The 23,450-nt window shown below is 38.6% G+C and overlaps 1 protein-coding gene and 1 pseudogene across 2 annotated transcripts; both read left to right on the top strand.

The window, feature by feature from the left end:
• Positions 1-10,284: 10,284 nt before the first annotated feature.
• On the top strand, positions 10,285-11,359 carry LOC308642116 (olfactory receptor 52H1-like; the record flags this gene model as incomplete). The annotated part of the gene is made up of 1 exon (XM_081280713.1): positions 10,285-11,359. The coding sequence occupies exon 1, from the start codon at positions 10,418-10,420 to the stop codon at positions 11,357-11,359; it is 942 nt and encodes a 313-aa protein (XP_081136839.1). The 5' UTR covers positions 10,285-10,417.
• Positions 11,360-22,502: 11,143 nt separating this feature from the next.
• On the top strand, positions 22,503-23,450 carry LOC308642082 (olfactory receptor 52H1-like; annotated as a pseudogene). Its single transcript has one exon. The product of its transcript is annotated as an olfactory receptor 52H1-like (transcript).

Below are 23,450 nucleotides of genomic sequence, written 5' to 3' on the forward strand. Positions count from 1 at the left end.
AGCATGTTGCCCTCTGTGTATCTTTTGCTCTGCTGTTGAGTATTTTATTTCCCAGATTTTTCGAAATTATGAGTGCATGTCAATTATATAAATTACGGGTTTGATTGTGACATTTCCAGATGTGCATATATTGATTTATTCATGTTCACTCACCCTAGTGTCTTCTTTTACCCTCTTGTCTCTTCCCCCTTCTTTGGTCCCTTTCCCCTTTAAAGGATCTTGTTATCCTGTCACTTCCAACATAATCCCTGTTAACCCAACATAGTACTGAAAGTTAGAAAAGGTGCTCCTAATGGAAATTCTTCCCATGTGCTCCTCTTGTTCCTGATACCTTAGCTGGGTTGTGCTTTCAGCCAGCTGATGTGGCTCATAGAGAAGGGTATACATAGTTAAGGATATTTAGAGTACCGACATAATTCCTTGAGTCTGGGCTTGGGGGTTTTACAAGATGAGTAAACCATGAAGCCACAGATCATTGCAGCTGCCACACCATTGAGAGTTCCATACTCAGAGGGTTTGATGCTAGAAATTGACCTGGAAAGCCATGCAGAAATATTACAATATTACACTTACAACAGTTAAACTATGAAGCCTCAATGAACTGTCCATCTGCCCCTGAGGTCTTCTCCAAGTATTTCATGCTTGAGAAGGGCCAGGCCTAATTCTCTTCTGCTAGTCTCTATGGAACTGGTCCAGAAGGCTGGGCTGTGGCCCATAGACCATTCATAGCTTTCTAGGATGATCACTGGAACAAATATCTAGCAGAGGTGAAGATTCAGTCAGTACCCTCTGAATTAGGAAATGAAAATATGTGAGGAGAGGGTGATGAGAAGAACTGCTGTGGGCAGCTGCTATCCCTCAAGACCATCATTAGTAAATCCATCCTCCTCTCCACACTGTACCCCTCAACTCTAAATTTCACAAAGTCAGGAAGAGAATTTCTCTATTTCCCCCATTTTTTCATATTGACTACAAAGTCATGCATATAAGAATGACAGTTAAATAGATATTCAGATATATAGTTATAAGAGTAATTTCTAGTTCTGTGGTTCAAATTTGAATGAGAAACAATTAGAGACATACCCCAAAAAAATATTTAATCTGGGTACTCCCAGAGGAGTTAAGTTAATAAATAAAAATAACCTTGTGTATACAATGTAAATCAGGGCCATTTGTGTCACTGCTGGAATTCACATAAAGAGGTATAGAAATAAGGAGGAATAAAACAGCCATGCTGGATGAAGACTAAGTGCCTGGCTCAGGATTGATGAATTCATATACACTTGTGCATAGTTTTGGGCAAAGTCCCTAAAGACACAATTCCAAATATTAAACTCTCAAAAGATCAAATCCCCAAAGTCTAATATCCTGAAAAATCAAAATCCCAAGAACATATTCTGGAAAATATTTAAAAATTCTTTATAAGTCATGTGTGCACATTTTTAAAAGGAGATTATTTGAGAAACAGAACACTTCATAACCTCTTCACATATTAAGATATGCAATGATCTCATACATATTTTTGTAAGCATGAACATTGAGGCATATGTACAACAGTTGGACAGGTTTAACAGTGATGGGAAGATGAAATATAGATAGGTCCTGGTCGACCTGCTATAGCTATTTTCTCCCGCCAACGCAGATTGGATGGTGCCAGCCACAATGGACCTTACCCATCTAGGCCACTCATAGTCATACACTCATGTCTCTAGAAACCCTCACAGACTCAAAAATAATGCTTTAACATGTTTCTGGGTTTTCATTTCAACTAAAATGACACAAGAATCCTGCCTACAACCCAAACACTAAGGCTTTCCCCACAGTTTGATTTTTCCCTTCTTCTTGTATAGCCTCCCCTCCACTGCTCACAGAGGGAATTGCAGCTTTCAGAATTTCAGCTTCCAGGATTCCACCCACATTCAGGGTTTAATCTTTTGAGATTGTGATTACAGGATTTTAGACTTCAGAGATTTTAATCATTTAGGTTTTCCACTTTGAGGATTATGGTGTTTGAGATTATGACATTTGGGATTGTGTCTTTCCAGATTATGTTTGGCAATTGTCACACAAATTCATATGTGCAGACATACTTATGTACACATATAATAGCAAATATAATTAAATGTAAATACATAAACACTTTCCCAGTTACTCTGTTAAAAGCATCAGAAGAAGGACACATTTATATAAAAAAGGTTAAAGGAATTTATAAACAGAGTTTCTCCTTATGCTCCTAATGCTAAGGAGCAAGAGAGGCAGATTAGTATTAGGTCCATGTTACTCCAACATCAGTGCTCATTTCTCTGCACCAACTACCATGGAGGAGGCAGCAGCCTGATTCTGAAGATTCTGGGGGCAGAAGGGGCAGCTCAGGAAGTACTGAGCTGCAATAGGAGCCTGAGTTATCTTAAGCTAAACCCTGGAGACCAAGAAATATAATTTGACATTCTGAATCCATGCAGCCATAAATGAGGCAGGAGAGGGTCACAATGATGGATAATTTGCTGAACCACTTCATGCCCAGCATGCTACTGAAGAGAACATGAAAAAAATTAGATTGTTGAATGCTTGCACTTGGAAAACAGAATTGTGCATGAGGATATCACCACATAGTGGCCGGTATCAATTTAACTAATTTCTATGAGGTTCAATTTCTTTTGAAATATATACATAAATATAAGTATGAACATATATAAGTATGAACATAAATAAACACAACAAAACTTACCTGAAGTAATATTGTAGGAATTAAATAATAGAATATTTGTAATAACTTCTGCTATTTCTTGGCAAATAAGCACTGACACAGAGTTGTACCTATTATTTTTTTCGTGATTTCTCTGATTTGAAATAAATATTTTAAAAAATGAATATTTACTTTTAGTTTTTTTCATGCTTTAAGGTTACTAATTTTGTTTAATGAAATAGAATAATTTGTGTAAGAGTCACAGCCCTTAATATTTGTTACCAAATTATAAAATAAATATTATATCACTGTAAAATATCTTTTTAATTAACATATTCAGAGCCATATAATCTGATTTTATAATTGTAATAATATCTTTAATACCAATCAATATGGTAGATAAAGGCTACATTAGTTTTCTATTGCTGTATAAAACGCTACCCCAAACTGAAGGACACAGGAGGTTTTGGTTAGCTCACAGAGTCTGTCCCTCAGAAGTGTTGGCAGCAGTTTAGAAGGGTTCTCTCTTTCAGAACCTCAGCAGTGTGCAGTGAAGGTGTCCACTGGGCCACATTTTCATTTGGAGGTTAAAGGAGAAAAGGGTCTGGTTCCAAGATAACTCAGGTTAGTGGTAGAATACAGTGCCTTGCACTTGTAGATCAGAGGCCCTCAGCTTCTGAAGACTGTCCAAATTTCCTGGTCCATGCACTTCTCCAGGGGTAGTGCACAGGATGGCTGCTGCTTCTTCAAGGCCAGCAGGAGAAAGGGAGCTACTGCTCCAGTAACACGGTGTCAGATCGTAGGGCACAGTCACAGTGCTGGCATCTCTTCACCTTGGCCACATACTGTTAGTTACGAGGAATTGAGTAGTTCTGTCCACGCTTGGGGTGGGGAGGGAATGCACAGAGGCAGGAACATCAGTGGACAGGAGTCACTGGGGGAAGAGGGGAGCTTCAACACACAGGGATTTGGAGACAGATGGGGAAATGGTGCCCTAGCCACATCTTAGATCCATCTGCCAATGGGAATGGCCAGAAGATACTGCTCAGGTCCCAGAGCAATAGTTATCGAAACTTCAGAGTGAGGCAGAAAGCATGTGGATCCCCTTTTGAGATCACTTTGCCCAGAAGCCTGAAAATGACCCTAGAATTTTATTTAGATCCCCTGCAGAGGTAATCTCCCTGTAAGCAAGAGTGTCACAGTGCAGGGTCTGTTACAGCAAACCTCAGGAGTGCCCTGCCAGCAACCCACTGCCCTGAAGACAGAACACAGCAGCCAAGACAGGAGCAAAAGCAACAGCAGCAATAGCAGGATCCACATGTCTCTAGGCACTTGGAGGAACACCTGGGGAGGAACACCTGGGGAAGCCCTGCTCAGCTCCAACAGGTTGCCCTGCACAGCCCCCAGAAGTCCTGGCTGTGAAACACCTGGGACACTACTCCACCCAGCTTTCCAATCTCTCCCTCCAACACAGAAAACATGTCCAGATCCTGATAGGCAGCTCGTGTTGACTCACCTGGGTGCTGTTCTTTCTGCCCCTGACTGTGCCTTTCCCTTCTTGATAGGCCAAGTTCTCATGCTAAGAGGTCCTCCTAGCCATGTGACTGCCGGGAGGTCTTATTGTTAGGAAAGCTTGAAGACATTTCTCTGGCAGGTCTCAGTACTCAGTGCTTTTCACTTTCTAGCTCTTTCCCCTTGGGCTTCCCCTACCCCTCCAGATTCATAAAGTTTCAGAAGCCTTTTTTCAGGGCCCCAGTGAGTGCTGAACCATCCAGCAACTAGTGCACCTCTCCTGAGGAAAGCAGAATGGGGAGGAGGCATTTCCTCATGGTTTAACTTCTTATTTATTTATGTGCTTATATTTTTATTGGTTCTTTTTAGTTTTTTTTTGTAACTTTAGGATTCATTTTGATCTAATTATGAAAGTATGGAGTATAATTTGCTCTAATTTAGTCCCCAGTACTTCTCCTCTCCTTCCCCACTGCCCTCTGTCTCTTCCCTTTCCTCTACTGATCTATTTACTTTTTTGTTTTATTTTAATGTCTTAATCATGATGGTGAGATTCACTGTGGCATATTCATATATGTCCTTAGGAAGGTTGGGTCAGATTTATTCCTCTGTTCCTTCCTTACCCGGATCCTTTTCCCTCCCTGTCAATCCTCTTCCACTGATATCTTCTGTTTTGATGGAACATTTTCTCTCTCTGTCTCTGTCTCTCTCTTTCTCTCCCACTAATTTTGCACTATCACAAAAAACATTCAACCTTTGACTTTTTGAGTCTGGCCTATTTCACATAGTATGATAGCTACCCATTCTATCCACTTATCAGTAAACGACATAATGCCATTCTTCTTATGGATGGTTAATACTCCATTGTGTATATATAACATTTTCTTTATCCAATTATCTGTTGAAGGGTACCTAGGTTTGTTCCATAGCCTGGCAATTGTGAATTGTGCAGGTATAAGCACTGATGTGGCTATATCCCTACAGTATGCCTATTTTAATTCTTTTGGACAGATAACTGAAGAGTGGGATGGCTGGAACATATTTGGTGGTTCCATTCTTAGATTTTTGTTTGTTTATTTTCAGTACCAGGGATTGAACTCAGGGGTAATTAGATCTAGACACATCCCCAGGCCTTTTTATTTTATTTTATTTTTTAATTTTTATTTTGAGACAGGGTCTCTCTAAGTTGCTTAGAGTCTCACTACATTGCAGAGACCAGCCTTGAACTTGCAATCCTCCTGCTTCAGGCTCCTGAGTTGCCGGGATTACAGGAGAGTACCATCACACTCAATGCATAGAAAATATTTTCATAGTATACAGAATTGTGGACTAATCCTTATTTGACTTTTCCTTTTATTTTTTTTAAGACATCAATTTCATTATTTCTAATTAGAGGTTGTGTTAGTTACCTTTATATCACTATAACAAAATGACTGAAATAATTAACTTATAAAGAGAAAATGTTTATTGTGATTCATAGAGTTAAAGTTTCAGTTCATGATTAGGCAGGCCCATTGCTTTTAGGCTTCTGGTGAGAATTAGGATGGCAATGGTGGAAAGTGGCATGAAAGAGCAGAGCAAACGTACTTACCTTATAGCCAGAAAGCCAAAAAAGAGGAAGAGGAAGGGGCCAGGGCCCTCAGTGCCCTTTGAAGGCAGGACCCCAGTGTCTCGTGGATGTCCACCTTCTAAAAGTTCAGTAATCTCCCAATAGCACTACCCTGGAGACGAAGTCTTTCATTCATGGGCCTTTTGGGGGATAATCTATTGATTTTTTGTGTTGTTTCCTAGGGCTACAGTCAAATTTTTCTCAGAACCTTTACTATGATGTTCTTGATGGTAGCTTTCTTTGTATTTATTCTTCTTAAAGTTGTCTTTCACTAACCTAGGACTGTTTTATTTGAGGGCAGGGGGGACAGCTAATATCTCTTTAAATATATTTTGAAATATTTACTTTTCCTCTTCTTCCTTGAATAATGTGTGTTATTCCTTTGATATTGTCCCTTTTGTATTTTTTTCTTTCATAATCTAAGTATATAGTTTTTGGGCCAGAGAATATTTATTGATTTACCTTTAAGTTGACTTACTCTTTCTTCTGCCATCTTTAATCTTCTATTAAATCTGTTCAGTGATTTTAAAAGTTTTATTTATTATTTTTATAGTTTTCTAATTTTGTCTCAGTAGATATTTGATATCCATAAATTCATCACTGGATCAGGATCTCAAATCACTATTCTAAGCTTAATTCAGGTTGGAATGTCTAGAAGAATAGGTTGGGATATCTGGAAAGGTGAGCAGAAGGAGGAGGTAAAGAAAGAGAAGTCAGTGTGAGCCACCTTCTCACAAAACATCCTTCAAACCACCAGGATACCTGAAAATAAATCCACGTATCCATATGACAAAATAGCTTGAATAAGGAAAATTTAGAAGCAAATACAAATGAACAACAATATATGCCATGTAAGTGCATCTAGTATTACTGATATATCTAGCATAGTAACACTAATCAAGAGTAGTAGTGGATTCAAGCTGGGCACAAAGGCTGATGCCCTTAATTTCAGCTACTTGAGAGGCTGATGCAGAAAATTAAAGTTAAAAGGTCTAGGGATGTAGCTCAGTGGTAAAGTGCCCCTTTAGTGACTGCACTTTTTAACTCTCTATTCTTAGTGCCCCCTCAGTATTAAAGAAAAAAAATAGTGAATTCAATGTGTATAATTTACCAACTATAAAACTACAGACAGAATAATGGTTCTACAAAAAAAAAAATAGCCTTATCCTAAACCTAAGAGCCTGTAATAATGTTAAGTTCCATGGCAAAAGGGAATTCAGATTCACATAAATTTCAATTGCAGTTCAAATAAAAGTAATCAACATTAATATAGGGACATATCTTGGTTTATCGAAATAACTCAAATGCAATCACAGGATTCTTAAAAATGGAAGAGGAAGAGAGAATTGGAGAATCACAGGAAAAGGTGACTATGGTAAAAAGGCAGACGTATCATTGCTGATTTTGAAGACCAGTGGGCTTCTTGTGGCCAGAAAAAACAAGGAAATGTTTTCTTTTAGAGTTTCTCAAAAGACATGCAACCATCTCAATACATTGTTTTCAACACTGTAAGATGAATAGTGGGCTTGTAAACTGCAATAAATCATCTGTTTCTACTGTTTAAAGTCAGGAATTTAGGGGAATTTTTTTAGAGTGGCTACTTCATACAAATATACTCAGCATCCAAAAAAATGTATATTTGTTTTCTTAAGTACATATAAGAATTTTAATCTATTATTGGGAAAATTTTTAAAACTACATTAATAAGGAGATGTATTACATTTATAATATTTGTAGAATAAATATTCAATTTTACAAAAGTGTCACATATTTCTATTTTAACATATTGATTCAATGAAATCAAATAATCCAACTTGTTTGTGTGTGTGTGTGTGTGTGTGTGTGTATGTGTTAGTTATAAAACATAACTTCTAAAACTTTTATGTCAGTGCAAAATACTGAAAATGGTTAACAAAATTTTAGAAACAAAATTGTAGGACTTAAACACCAATGTCAATAATCTAGAAAGTCTTAGTTGTATTAGAATAGTATTGGTGAAAGTATACATAAAGACTAACTAAAGAATATTGGGAAAACAAAACTATTCTTAGGCTTCTGAGAATGCTGTCCCAACTGATGTTGTGGGATTTGTCTAGAGCTGAATATCCTGTGGGTCCAAAATCCACAAGCTATTAAAACCCCAGTGACATTCCATCTCAAGAGAAATTACTTATTATGTTGACTTTTATCCCCTATGACGGAATGGGAATGGAGGGGCCCATCTAACCTAAATGACCTGGGAATATGAGCAAATGCATAAATGTTTTCATTTACTTTTTACGACAACATTTCCTAGTTTAAAATCGTACTCAGTTTCTTCTAAATAGATAGTTCCTACAAACCCTGTTCACCAAGCGACAGAACTCAAAGTCTGGTGAGTTAAAAAGTGCAGTCACTTAGTGAAGAGAAAGGCCTTCACTGGCTCTGTCATTTCATCAAACAATGCAGACTCCCTTTACTCAGGGTCCAAGCATGGGCTGAGCCCTGAAGGACCTGGCCCTGACAGAAAAGGATTCTTCTGGCACCAATGATTCTATGACAAGGAGTTAGAGCCTGAGGAGACTATTGGCTTCAAGTACAGACCAGCAAATATAGCTGGTCTCTACTTAGAGCCAGGAATAGATGAATCCAGGACTTCAGAAGAAAAGGGCTCTCTGGGCAAAAGAAATGAAGTTTTCACTAAAGCAGCAGATCTGAGTTTGGATGTTTTATTTTAGCCTCCCTTTTTAGTAGTAATGATCATTGAGTTTTCTTCTCCTTCAGTGTTGTCCTGAGGTGGAGTGTATGTGTGCAGCAATTCTGTGCTATAAGTGGCATTCTCTCCAAAATTCCTCAGATGCTTGTAGATTTCTCTGTCCACCTGCTTTTCAGGCCACAGGAGACCACATGAGCATCATTTTAGATAGGATTTCATGGGGACTCTGTTGCTGTACATTCTCCATAGAAGCTCAGTCTCTAGAGGAGTTTAGTTTGCATCAGTTCTGAAGATGGAACTTATAGCAGGCATTTATACAGGGAGCTGTCTTGGACAATGGAAACTAGTTACTTTTCTCCTAGGTAGATATAGTGGTTTTGCTTGGGCTGACTGAGGACTCTGAAATTCAAAACTAAGCGAGAAACGTCCTTCTGTAAAGCTTTGACTGGATGGGAGGGGTGGGGGGACTTAGAAGAGTTGAGAAGTGTCACAAAATCCTATATGGTTTCTCCCATCTCTTCTTGTATATAGGACAATGGAGTCCTGACAAACACACTCATGCAAGTTGTGACTTGTGACGGTCGTGCAAAGTCCACTTCCTATGCTTAAAAGCTTTTGAATGATTTTGCAAAAAATTTTTTTTGGTGTGTGTAAGGTAAAACTAAAACTTCTTCAAAACTCATGTAAGGATGGCATATATGCTTCGGGGCCTCTCCAGTGCCATACCTACTGGTGTCTTTGTATCCATTTCCCTTCCCTTCTCATTTCAAAGTACTTTATAAAACAGATCACAGGAGTGGAGTTAAAGTGTGAAGGGTATTTTCAATGTAAACACCACCCCAAATGTACTATTTTCTACACAGATGGAGCTTTTCACATAGAGTCCAAACACTGGCATACCGAAAAGAAAGGAACACTTTGAGGAAAAGAAAACTTTTTTTTTTTTTTTTTTTTGCAAAACTTCTTAGTATATCTTTGTTTTAATTCCAGTGCAGTAGAGTCGGCTGTGTTTGATTTTGCCTATGACACATTGCACTATTTGTTTTCTGTTTTGGAGGCATTGTGAGACTCACTGATCATCACTGATCTATAAAGCTATCTCCCCAACTAGCAAAGGGAACAGAGATCCTCTAAGGCGTCCAATATTGCCTGTGAAGTCTTAAATCATACTCTGAGCTCACTGTTTGTTGAGAAGGGGGAATGTTGTTCCCTTGTCCCTGAATGTTCTTTGGTAGATGGCATCTCAATAAATACACCTCCAAATTTGAACCATATTTCAATCATTGAAATAAAAGTTCCCACATCACCCCAGCCCTGAAATGTGCCCCCTTTTCTTCTCTTTTTGTTATTTTTTCCTCCTGCTTTATCCAAAGTCTTCAATTTATTTCCATCAAATTCATTGCCTAAAACATAAAATTTACTCTATGAAAGTCAGCAGTTCCTCATTCTTTACAGTATAACTTCATCATATGTAACAGTTTTACTCCTTTATTATTCTCTTCCATGTCCTCCTCTTCTAATCTCTTTTGCCTTTTTCTTCAAAATTGATTTTTTTCCCCTATGAATGAGGGCACAATTTAAATAATCCACAATGGAAAAGAAAGTTATTGATGTGTAATCATAAGAAATTATTGGCCTCCAAAAGAGCTATACCTCGGGTTTATTAGAATATATATATATATGTATGTGTATGTATATGTATGAATGTCAATGTACAAGACTAGTCACTCCCACAGGTGCCAGCTCATCATCCCTGGGAGAGGACATGTTTTTAATGTAGGAACCCTGAATGTGATAGTTGCAGTAACCAACTATTTTCAGCTCCACAGTAGAATTGGCAGATTTCATAATTCACACTGACAGCTGGTTTGTCCTTAGGGCTGAAGAACCAGTGGATCCCAGACTGAAGAGAGAGACCATGTATAACTCAAGTTGTTACAACCCAAGTTCCTTCATCCTTCTTGGAATACCTGGCCTGGAGCACTTCCACCTCTGGATTGGGATTCCCTTCTGTGTCATCTACCTTGTGGCCATTGTGGGCAACTGCATCCTGCTCTACCTCATTGCAGTTGAGCGCAGCCTCCATGAGCCCATGTTCTTCTTCCTGTCCATGCTGGCCAGCACGGATCTCATCTTGTCCACGGCCACAGTGCCCAAACTGCTCAGTAACCTCTGGCTTGGCTCCCAAGAAATAACCTTCTCTGGTTGTCTCACACAGATGTTTTTCCTGCACTTCAGCTTTGCAGTGGACTCAGCTGTCCTATTGGCCATGGCATTTGATCGCTATGTGGCCATCTGCTTGCCCTTGAGATACAACACCGTCTTGACCCCACAGGTGATCATCAAGCTTATGGTGAGCATTGTTGTGAGGAGCTTTTCCGTCATCCTGCCAGATGTGTTTCTTCTAAAACGCTTACCATTTTGCAGGACCCGCATCATCCCACATACATACTGTGAGCACATAGGTGTTGCTCGGCTTTCCTCTGCTGACATCTCTGTCAACATTTGGTATGGATTTTCTGTACCTCTCATGACTGTCATCTCAGATGTCATCCTTATTGCTGTGTCCTATGTCTTCATCCTCCGTGCTGTCTTTCAACTCTCGTCCCTGGGTGCCCGCCAAAAGGCCCTGAGCACCTGTGGCTCCCATGTCTGTGTTATCCTCATGTTTTACACACCTGCCTTCTTCTCTATCCTTGCTCATCGCTTTGGGCACGGTGTCCCTCGGAATGTCCTTATCCTATTTGCCAACTTCTATGTGGCCATCCCTCCTGCCCTAAATCCTGTTGTTTATGGCGTGAAGACCAAGCAGATCCAGGAGAAATTTATTTTTCTCTTCACTTGGAAGAGGCCACAGTGAGTGGACACCAAAGGAGAAATTTAGATTAATTGATTTTTTGAAATTTTACGTAACATAGAAAGACACAAAATGAGGATATACCGCTTAAAAATTTAAAATTTAAGCATTCTACCCTTGTAAAGAATATAAGGAAGTGGAAAAGTAGAGAAGACAAGCCATTTAAATTTCTGAAACATGAACTGTTTTCTTTAATACCTTGCCTGTGTGTGTGTGTGTGTGTGTGTGTGTGTGTGTGTAAAAGTTGATGCTGGATGCAGCAGAGCCAAACTAAGGTTCATATTATTCTTGTTGCTAATTTTGAAGATATTTGAAGAATAGATATTTCCCCAGATGCAACTCATCCTGTGGTTTTGAAATAAAAGCCAAAGTCTTCTGCCTTCCTTTGTCAGGTAGTTATCAACATTCTCTGCTATAATCAAACACTATGTTTCAAACTTTGGTCCAGATAACATACATTATTATTGCTTTTTCTTAAATTCTCTACTTGCTTTATTTTTTCCTCCCCATCTGGGAAAGCTTAGAGGTACATATTTTTGTACCCATTTTTCTTACTTAAATGCACAAAGAAATCCAAAACTTTTAAAAAATATCCCTTAGATTTTATTTTATGGTTTAAGATTAATAATTAAAAATATGTTTGAGAGAGTAATATTATTTAATTTGTTTTTGAATAAGGAGTCACAGACTTAACAAAATTGTAGAAAGATGCTTAAAGGAGGATCCAAGCACAGAATACAGATTTATATGATTGTGAATTCTGAACTCTTCATCTAATTACTTCTTGGGATTCTACTCACACTAGTGCCTTACAAACTCTCCCATGCCGAGTCCGGCTGGGCAAAATAACCGGGAGGTGACAGGCAACTTGAAGGTTGAAGCGGGAACTGCTTTATTGCGGGGAAACTCAGCGGGAACTGAGCGGGAACTCAAGGTAGCAGGCACCCAAGGTAGCGGGAACCGCCTTATTTCAATACAGCAGAGGTATATATACCTAACTCATTACACACAGCTTGACTGAATTAGCATCATCCAGTTACAGCAATCAGCCAATAAGGAATCTCTACCATCTTAATGGCTTGGTGGCGTTGCCTCACTAACCACTCCTCCTGGCAAACTGCCAGGAGCCATCTTGACTTGATTTGCGGTCCCCAACACTCCTAGATTATTTTCTCCAAAAATGATCTGGAAACTCACTCCGTGTCTCTGTACCAAGTGTTCTTTCCCATCTTCCTTCATGATAAATTGCACTATTAAAAATAGGAATGCTACTGCCTTAGAACTGTGACTTGCCTTTATCTCTCTTATGATGCCATCGGACAAAATTAACTCAACATACCTGATATACAATCAGAGACATGATAAGTTGTGGTATAAAAGTGTATTAAGAATTGTAATGCAAAATAATAAGAATAATAAATTGAACAATTGAGTCTGAAGTTTCTATTATTCATTCCGGTGAATATAAACATCACTTTCTGACCTTTAGTATGACATGGAGTTTGACAGAGCTTTAGTGTATTACCTATCTCTCTGAGAGTATTTCAAAGTCTTTTTGAAGGATTTCCAACCTGTTCCTTCTAATGCACTCTATGAAAGCCATAATGAGCATTTTATAAGTTACGTGTGATTGGGTCACCATTACCTTGAAATTTTTCAGTGATTCCAGGTCCTCAGGACTGTGCTTGCATATTGTCCTCCTTTAAGATGATTGCAGGACAAGGAAAACTTAGATGAAAAGAGCAGCTCTCATAAAACTCCAAGTGTTACATTTTAGTTACATTTACTTATACTTAATTTATGTTTATTTACAATTTATAGCAGTTCCTTGCATCTTTGAGAAAGTAATTCCAGAAATAATCTTTTTATATTGCTATACCCAGTGTCTTGTGATTATACTTAATATAAAATTGGTATAAATTTCCAATGGGGTTGGGTGGAAGCCATCAATATTCCTCTTGGGAAACTGTCTTAGGATAAGACCATGTAGAACCCAAATCTCCACTCAAAATAAAGGCATGTTTTAAATCATAATAAATATATATTTAAAAATTGAAGGAAATAATGAGTAAAATTGGCATTCTGACATAAAGATCCTATTTGTATGTGTGTATTGAGATATATTTTTTCTATCTGAAATGTTGGTGAAGTGGCTCAGAAGAGGCTCATATAGGAACTTTAATTTTGGCATTATTGAAAACTATCACTTATTTTCTTATATGTTTTTCTATCCAATACCTGTTTCATATATTTCCTGAAGGCTGAAACATAGTCTTTTGTATTGTTTTACACTCTGCCCAATGAAAATACCTAATGCCCCTCATGTTTTTAATGTTTTTCAAGTATATTCAAACATCAACAAAAATCTTTTCTCTCAACTATTGTTCATGGCCTTTTAAATAACTGTTGATAGCTAGCATAGATTTCACAGTACATTATTTTAGCCATTGTTTTATGTCCTAAACTCACCGTCTCTCTTATATACTCAGCTGAAAAATATATTCAGGGTATCTTGGTGGAGTTAGTATTTTGAAGAAGTTGCTGAAAATGTCCCCAAAGGCTAGAATGATACAATTGTTGATAATTGAATTAAGACCACATACCCACCATTACTTGCCTAGTTTCAGCTTCACAAATATGTACAATTTCTAGTCACTGTTATTGGCTTGGTGCCTCTTATTTAGGCTTCAATTAAAAGTCCTTCCTTGCTGGGCATGGTGGCTCATGTCTGTAATCCCAGTGGCTTGGGAGGCTGAGGCAGGAGGATTGTGAGTTCAAAGCCAGCCTCAGCAAAAGTGAGGTGCTAAGCAACTCAGTGAGACCCTGTCTCTAAATACAATCCAAAATAGGGCAGGGGATGTGGCTCAGCGGTTGAGTGCCCCTGAGTTCAATATCCTGTACAAAAAAAAAGAAAAAAGAAAGGGAGAGAAAAATCTTTCCTTGAATACTGTACACTATAATAGTATCTCTTATATACATTCCCATCGCACATGCACTTTTAATTTTAGGACTATCAAAGTCCTGATGTGATGTTTACTTTTGTATTTAGTGTTTAATGTCTGATCTCCATTAGTCCTGAGGACCAAATTAGCACCTGCCTTGTTTACTATTGTATTCCTATTGAATGCAATTGTAGTAGCACATAATAGATGCTCAATAAGTGGGTTAAAACAAACGAGTTTTAGCCTGGATTTATAATTCAACATAAAGAAAAATAAAATTCCACAGCACCATGCTGATTCACCACAGAGGCAAGATGAAGAATGCCAAGCAAGATTGGCCACTGAAGAAACCATCAGAAAGAGAGGCCTCTTCACAACTGCAGAAATGCCAGGCACTGAAAAATGTATCCAGGGCATTGTCATCTAAGGACACCAGGGGAGGTGTTTCAACTCAGTAAGATTTTGATTCTGTTATGCTACCAGTGGTATTACAACATGTTACCCTAAAGTGTGGTCTGTGGCATTTTGAATACTTTGAAATACCAGAAATTAGAAGGGCCTCAGAAATAAGTCTCCTCTGCTCTTGTCCATTTCTCTTTTCTTTATTTCCTGTTTATCCCCAGAAAAAATGTCATAGAAACTAAAATTCTTCTTCCTCAAGGAAAGCGTAGAAACTAAAAGTCTCCCTGGAGGAAAACATAAAACCTGGAGAGGTTGCTCATCTACCTCACCTGAAAGGAGGATCTAAGTCCTTAATTTCTGAGGACGTACTTGGAGGGAAAGGAATGTTACACAGATGAAGAAGAATCTGAATCAACAGGTGTCATTCAGTTTCCCCAGCTAGTTACCATGAGATCCTGCCTTTTTTGTCCAATCACATTTCTACCCCGCTGTCCCTTCTTCATTGAACCTGAATTTAAAAATGCAGCTTTCACTGAGTCTTTGGATCTTTATTTCTGAAATCTCCCGAGACAACTAAATTCAGATCAGATTGAATAAATATGATATGTTTTCTCTTAACCATCTGCCTTTTGTTTTAGCGGTGTTGGCCATCAACATTGGAATGCATAAGAGAAAGAACTTACACATTGACATCTTTACACTGTGGTTTTGGATTCTAAGATACAAGCTTTCACTAATATTAGCAGAGGAATAAGTTCCTAGTATAGGGAGTGTTGATTTGTTTGAGTCACTGAGGCTCATAGGTCTCTCTGTCTCAGAAGCCCTGTCTTCTAATTTGTCTTTCATCCCAGGAGAAGACAAGGGAGGTATTTTTGTGCTAAACCCTCTAGGCTCTGTGTTTGTTCGTCTCCACTGTGACCTGGATCCCACATCTGTTCCTTTTGTCCCTCTGTCTGTCCTTCCTGAGCTTGCCACTTCTGTCTGTGGACTGCCTTTGACCTACTTTATTTTATACCCTCTGTTCCTAATCCTCCCTTTGCAAAAACAATTCCAGGACCAGGACCTCCGTGGTATGACTTTGTGGGGAGTAGGGGAGAACTCTTGGAGGAAGTAAAAGCTGGTGCAGAGGGGGCCCGAGGAAGAAGAGCAAAGGAGGTGGGGAAAGGGGAGACTCCAAGAAGTAAGAAAGGCCTAGGTTAAAACCTGAACAAAGTTCTAGAGCTTATGCTTACTGAAGAGAGTAGAATCAAAGAGGAATGCCTAGCAAGATATTAATTCTTTCTTCCTTTTCAAAATAAATTTTGTAGTAGGATTTGAACTCAGCACCTCCTATGTACTAGGAAAGTGCTCTACCCTTAATCTATACTTCCAGCCCATTTTGGCTTTTTATTTTGAGACAGGGTCAAGTGAAGACTCCAGGCTGGTTAAAACTCGTGATCCTCCTGTCTCAGCCTTCTGAGTAGATGGATTATAGGCATGTGTCACACTGGAACTAGGAGGAGTTTAATTCTGAGTCCTTTACACTAAATTACCTAAACTATTTTTAGATTTTTCTGTAGGTCAAAAGTTATAATGCTAATAATATGAGAAATGTTTAAGTCACTAAGTAGTCAGATATATTTAGGACTGTCCGTACCAGACTGGGACTGGTCATCTGGAGATTGACATCTGAAAGTCCAGGTCAGAGACTTTTCATTTAACTCCTAAGTATAAGCATGTGCTTGTATTTGTGAACACGTATGTGAAGGAGTATCTGTTGTTTCTTGGGAAGATGAGGGCAAGCAACAACAAGCCCATTTCCCCATTCACACCATGGAGCAGCAAACATATAAAATGGGGTGAGGACTTGTCTTCTGGAATGAGTCTTAAAGGCAGTTCTCTGCAATTCATAGACCAACCATGGGTGCCCGTTATTTGTAAGGGGGTAGAAGTAAGATCATCATATCAGTGCATCTAAAATAAAAACCATCCATAAGTTATTGTACTTTATGTTAAAGATATTACTAAAAAACATGTCTTGTGTTTAGTGCTGAGTGGGACTGAGTTAGAAGGGGTATAGGATGTATCATGGCAATATTTTTAGTCTTGGGAGAGAAGAGAGCAATACTAACTAACCAGAGATCGATCAATAAGTAATAATGAGTAGAATATTTGCTAATGACAAAAACCAGGATTGTCTGATCAAAGGGATTGTGATCTAAGACAAAGACTTATTAATACATTAAAGAAAATATACATTTTGTGATGTCCAGGAAGATTGAGTGAGTCATGGAAATGCAAAGCTACAGATCTTTTGTTTTATTTAGAAGTTTGAAGGTGGGGAAGGTAATCATTTCTCACATCTTCTTGTGTCCTTACTTCCAGACCATCTTTCAGTGGGTTGTAGTGACAATGGATTCCTTTGGTGAAAGTCTTCATCAGGTTGAAGATACATGAATAAGGGAAGCAAGTTCCCATGCTCTTTGAGAGCTTTTCATTTCCCAGAAACGTTTAACAGCACTGGACACTGCTCTGTGTTATTTTATGGTAGGCTGTGCAGGGACAGTTGGGAAAGAGACCTAGGTGAATGGCAGGGTAGTGAACCTGTATGAACTGTATTAATTGAATGATGAAATGAATTAGTGTGGAGTCCCAAGGACACTCCTATGCTAATTTCTTCACCCTATACTTATTGAAAACTGTTCTAAGAGAACTTACTTCTGTCCTATTAAAGTTTACTGTTTATTACATGAGAAAGCTAATAAAGCAAAACTAAAATAGTGCAGTAAGCATTCTGATTCAAGAATGCAAAAGGCCTCATGAGTTCTTAGGAACATTTCTAGTTTGAATATTTGTCAGTAAAGCTTGTTGAGGATCGTAGATCAGTGGGAGTTAGCCAGTAAAAAAGAGACAATTAATTTAGCTGAATATCAAGATCAAACACAAGTGCAGGATTTCAGACAGAAGTATTCCCAAAATGTGAAGGTTAAATTGGGGGTGACATAGTCGATGGACCAAAGTTATGTCACTTTTGACGTGGGAGAGGATTCTGTGAGCTCTTCCAATTAATACTCTTACTTGAGGTGGGCTGTTAACATGATGCTTAAGACCAAGCAAAGAAAATAACTGAAGGCCTTTAGAGTGTCATGTAGGAACTGCATCCTACCATGATGTCAATAATGCCACAGGGCCTGGTTAGGTCTAGAAGAGTTTTATGCAAATTCTTCAGGTATGAGTTATGTATTGGAGATGTAAAAAAAGTGGATGCTATTCACCCAGCCAGTATGTGTTTCCAAGTAACATAATTTGCTGCCCTTGGTGGATAGCTGACAGGTGGGCATATTTTGATAACTCTTAAATTATTTTCTAAAATTGTGAGACAAAGCAGAATCCAAGAAAAAAATAAACAAATGAGCAAATAAACAAATTAAAAAAAACTTATTAGGAAGTTCATAGAGATGAAAATGCTTCCCAAATTTTCAACACCTTTGTTTGTTATTTCTATCATCCTTCTAACAATAGGCAAGATCTACCAGTTCCATCTTTTTATATGTCAGAAGTTCAATCTCTATTGTTACCTTAATTCAGATTGCCATTATCTACTTCTCTACAACATTCTATAATTTACTGCTTATAAATTGTTTGATGGATACAAATTAAGAGTTAAATATATCATTTGAGTGAATGAAGCGTTTAGGCTTTTACAAAATAGTTACAATACAATTTTAAAAATAAGTAGAGAATGCTCACTTTAGCAGCACATATACTAAAATTGGTACAATACAGAGAACATTATCATGGTCTCTATGCAAAGATGACATACAAATTTGTGAAACATTCCATGTTTTTAAGGATTTAAAATTCAGCATACTACAATGATGTGGCTACATCAATATTTATAACAGCTCAATTCACAATAGCTAAGCTATGGAAACAAAGTAGGGGCCCTTCAAGAGATGAATGGATAAGAAATCGTGGTGCATATACCATTAAAGGAGAAGAAATTATGACATTTGTTGGTAAATGGATGGAACTGGAGACGATCATAGTAAGTGAAATAAGCCAATCCCCAAAAAACCAAAGAATGTTCTCCCTGATATTCGGATGCTAACTCATAATAAGCAGCGGGAAGAATATAAATTCACTTGATTAGACAAAGGGAAATGATAGAAGGGAAGGGAAAGGAACTAAGAAAGAGTAGAATGAATCAGACATAATTTTCCTATGTGCATATATGAATACCTAACCAGTGTAACTACACATCTTGTACAACTACAAAAATGGAAAGTTATACTCCATGTATACATGTTTGATATGTCAAAATACATTCTATTGTCATGTAGAACTAAAGAGAAGAAAGGGAAAAAAGAAATAAATAAAAGAAAGGAAGGAAGGAAGAAAGTAAAAAGAAGCATGCATAGAGGACTTTTAAGCTTTCTGTATGCTTGGAAATCAACCGTATTCTAAATAAACTGTTTGCTTTTTATGAATAAGAAGATAGGGCTAGTGATATAACTTACCACTGTTCTTGTATGTGGGAAGCCCTGAGTTCAACACTCAGCCCTGTAAACCCACATACACAAAGATATATGCTTCGATTGTCTTGTTTAAATTTCTGACAACTTCTACTTATTTCATGTAGATTAGTGTATTTGTTTCTGGTTATTCAATAATCATAACTGTTATTTTTTATTTTATCCTTTCAACTTCTGTATTGCCCTTTTTCCTCTCTTTAGATAGCATGGGGTGCATGTGTGGTAGGGTGTGGGAAAGGGAACTTCCACACAATTTTGTGGTACTAAGTGGGAACCCTGGATCCTGTGTTATGTGCTCTTGATGAAGCTTCTCTGTATATTGGCCTCTCCTGTAATTAAAGCTTTTGTTAATGAAGTGGAGCTTTCTTTGAGTAACACACAGGTGAAATTCACTGCTGACTTCATCCTGCCATTTCTTCCCATCTGGAAGTTATAGATTTTCCATTTTCCTTTTCTCTCTAGTTGCAATAGACCTTAGACCACATCTTCATTTCTCTTGGAATAGTAAGAATATACTTTCAAGTTCATTGTAGTTAAAACTTATGATCCTTCTGCTGGGCTTTCCAAGTTGCTAAGATTACAGGTATGCACCACCCTGCCCAGCTAGTCTGCCTTTCCTTCCTTCCTTCCTTCCTTCCTTCCTTCCTTCCTTCCTTCCTTCCTTCTTTCTTTCTTTCTTTTTTTTTTAAAGAGAGAGTGAGAGAGGAGAGAGAGAGAGAGAGAGAGAGAGAGAGAGAGAGAGAGAGAGAGAGAGAGAGATTTTTTTTTTAATATTTATTTCTTAGTTCTCGGCGGACACAACATCTTTGTTGGTATGTGGTGCTGAGGATCGAACCCGGGCCGCACGCATGCCAGGCGAGCGCGCTACCGCTTGAGCCACATCCCCAGCCCTTCTTTCTTTTTTTTCTTCTTCTTATTTTCCTCCTCCTCCTCCTTCTTCTTTTTTTTCTTTTTTTTTTTTGAAGCCAGGGACACTTGAATGGAAAGTATAACTTTCCTTTCTTGTAGTTGTACAAGATGTGTGGTACACTGGTCATGTATTCATATATGTACTTCGGAAAGTTATGTCTGATTTATTCTACTCTTATTCATTCTACTCTTTCTTAATGGCAGGTAAGCCTAAAGGAGTACACCAGGAGATATATATTAAATACTATTTTCATTTTCTCTATATATTTTCTGCCTCTTTTTTCAACCCCTCCCCAACTTTTAATTGCTAAAGGAAAATACATTTGAATTAGGAGCCCGATTCAGAGATCTTGGTGCCATCTAATGATACATACGGTAGAGCAGTCAGTGAAGGGATAGCAATGAGTGGATGTAACACAGAGATACTTAGAGGGTGAATACTTGTGATAGAATAATTGTTTAGAAGATGGGGAGGGTGTTTGTGAAGAAGATATGATTAAGATAGAGTCAGAGTTTCTAGACAAAATATTGTGATGTGCTGTCATTTGTTGAGTTATAAAACAATGTAGTAGAATCAGGGTTGGTGCAAGAGACAGACAAGTGAGGTAATTTGGAATATTCTGAGTGGGGTGTACCTGTGGGACTTTTAAGTGAAGATGGCAGGCATAGGGTAACTAATTGTGTGACTGAGGAGAGAGCACTGTTTTTAAGACCATAGACTTCAAAATATTCGACATAGGGGTCTCAGTGAGAATCACAGGATTTGTGAAGATCTCCCAGGTGAAGTTTCTCACCAAGAACACAGTTAGATGTGCACAGAACACTGAAGAATTTCAACACTCAGGTGACACAGAGAGAGGGAGAGAGAGAGAGAGAGACAGAGAGAGAGAGAGAGAGAGAGAGAGAGAGAGAGAGAGAGAAAAGAGTGGCACCAAGTTTAGAGAAAAAAAGTTTCTATCATGTTACAAAAGAGTTTTGGGAAAAGACTCAACTGTTTTAAGAAAGTTTCTCGAGAATGAGTCATTAAGTGGACTAGACTGGGAAGAATGCCACTGGGCAACTTTGCCTGGAGTCCAGGCTACCCATCTCCTGTTTTTCTTCTTGGAGGGTTGGGAGAAGGATTTGATCATCTTTTCATGAGGCAAATATAACATACTAAGTCATCAGACTGTACTCTTTTATTTTTGTCTTTTAGTTCTTCTTTCCTTTTGGTACCAAGGATTAAATGGAGGACTGCTTAACCACTGTGCCACATATCCTGTTTACATTTTATTTTGAGACAGGTTCTCTCGTTAAGTTGCTGATGCTGGCTTCGAACTTGTGATCCTCCTGCTCAGCTTTCCAAGTTGCAAAGATTACAGGTATGAGCCACCCTGCCCAGCTAGTATGCCTTCCCTCCCTCCCTTCCTTCCTTCCTTCCTTCCTTCCTTCCTTCCTTCCTTCCTTCCTTCCTTCCTTCCTTCCTTCCCTTCCATCCCTCCCTTCCTCCTCCTCCTCCTCCTCTTCCTCCTCCTCCTCCTCCTCATCCTCCTTCTTTCTTAACACAAGTATTGAAGCCAGGGTCACTGAACCACAGAGCCACATCCCTAACCTTTTTAAAAATTATTATTTTGATATTTTGATATAGGGTGTCATAAGTTGCTTAGAGCCTCACTAAGTTGCTGAGGTTGCATTTGAATTCGAAATCCACATGCCTCCTGAGTTGCTAGGACTACTAAGCCTGGCTAAACATAGTCTGCCTTTTCTTGAACATTATTCTGGACTAGGAATGTCTGAAGGGCAGATTAAATCACTGAAAAGTTAAATTTTAGGGAAGAGTGTTTTTTTTCCTCTTTATGTTGGTGAACTTTTCTTTAACAGTAAAGAGAACCAGGGAAGATGGTTTAGTGTGAGGGAGAAGCAAGAAAGAAAAGAGACCCCCTGTTTTACCTAAGGATTTAGACATTGATCCTGCCTTTGTTAAGCACCTTGTGATCCTACATATTAGTTATGGCATTTCTCTAGGGTTTGGAATTCACCTTGAACTTTGCTCCAATTCCTAACTAGCAATTAAGTGGGTATCTGCCTAATATTATTCTATGCACATATTTTCTTAAAGAATTTTCTGAATTGTTGATACAGAGGCAAGACTATTTAGTTTTGTGACTTATGTCCCTGGAACAATGTTTCAATAACACTTCTATTATGACTTAAAATTGTGTCTGAAATGTGGCAGACATTTACTAGCAAAGAGAAGAAGATAATTAATGATATCTGAGAAATGAAAGTGAATGGATACTATTGGAGAAACCTCAGAGGTTAATTTCTATTGAAGATGATAACCAAATATCATAAAATTTTTATTTTCAGTTTCTGAGATTCCTCCAACCTACGATCATAATGGTGGCATTCAACATGAGCAGCTTCAATCCAGGTGTGTTCATTCTGCTTGGAATCCCAGGGCTTGAGCCCTTCCACCACTGCATCGGGATTCCCTTCTTTATTATCTACCTTGTGGCCCTGGCAGGAAACAGTGTCCTCCTCTACCTTATTTTCACAGAGCGCAGCCTCCATGAGCCCATGTTCTTTTTCCTCTCCATGCTGGTTGCTACAGATCTCATCCTGTCTAATACGTGAGTACCTAAAACGTTGAGCATCTTCTGGCTGGGTCCTCAGGAGATCACCTTCCATGGATGTCTTACTCAGATGTTTTTCCTCCACTTCAGCTTTGCCATGGATTCTGCTATCCTACTGGCCATGGCATTTGATTGCTATGTTGCTATTTGCTTCCCCCTGAGATACTCTGTGATTCTCACCCATCAGCTTATTACTAAGATTATGATGGGTATTATCAGCAGGAGCTTTTGTATCATCTTCCCATGCATCTTCCTATTAAAGTGACTACCTTTCTGCCGAACACTCGTCGTTCCCCACACATACTGTGAGCACATAGGTGTTGCCCGGCTCACTTGTGCGGACATCTCCATCAATATATGGTATGGATTTGCTGTGCCTGTGATGACGGTCATGTCAGATCTGATCCTTATTGGTATCTCCTACACTGTCATACTTCATGCTGTCTTTAACCTTCCTTCCTGGAATGCCCGCCAAAAAGCCCTCAGTACGTGTGCTTCCCACATTGGTGTCATTCTTACATTCTACGCCCCAGCCACATACTCTGTCCTTGCCCACCATTTTGGTCACAATATTCCTCACTCTTTCCACATACTCTTTACCAACCTCTATGTGACTTTCCCTCCTGCCATCAATCCAATGATCTATGGGGTGAAGACCAAGCAGATTCAGGACAGAATCAGCCTCCTCCTGTTCCCTAAAGGGAATCAATGA

The sequence above is a fragment of the Spermophilus citellus genome (genome assembly GCF_964194105.1).
Source record: "Spermophilus citellus genome assembly, chromosome: 2".
Classification (NCBI taxonomy): domain Eukaryota; kingdom Metazoa; phylum Chordata; class Mammalia; order Rodentia; family Sciuridae; genus Spermophilus; species Spermophilus citellus.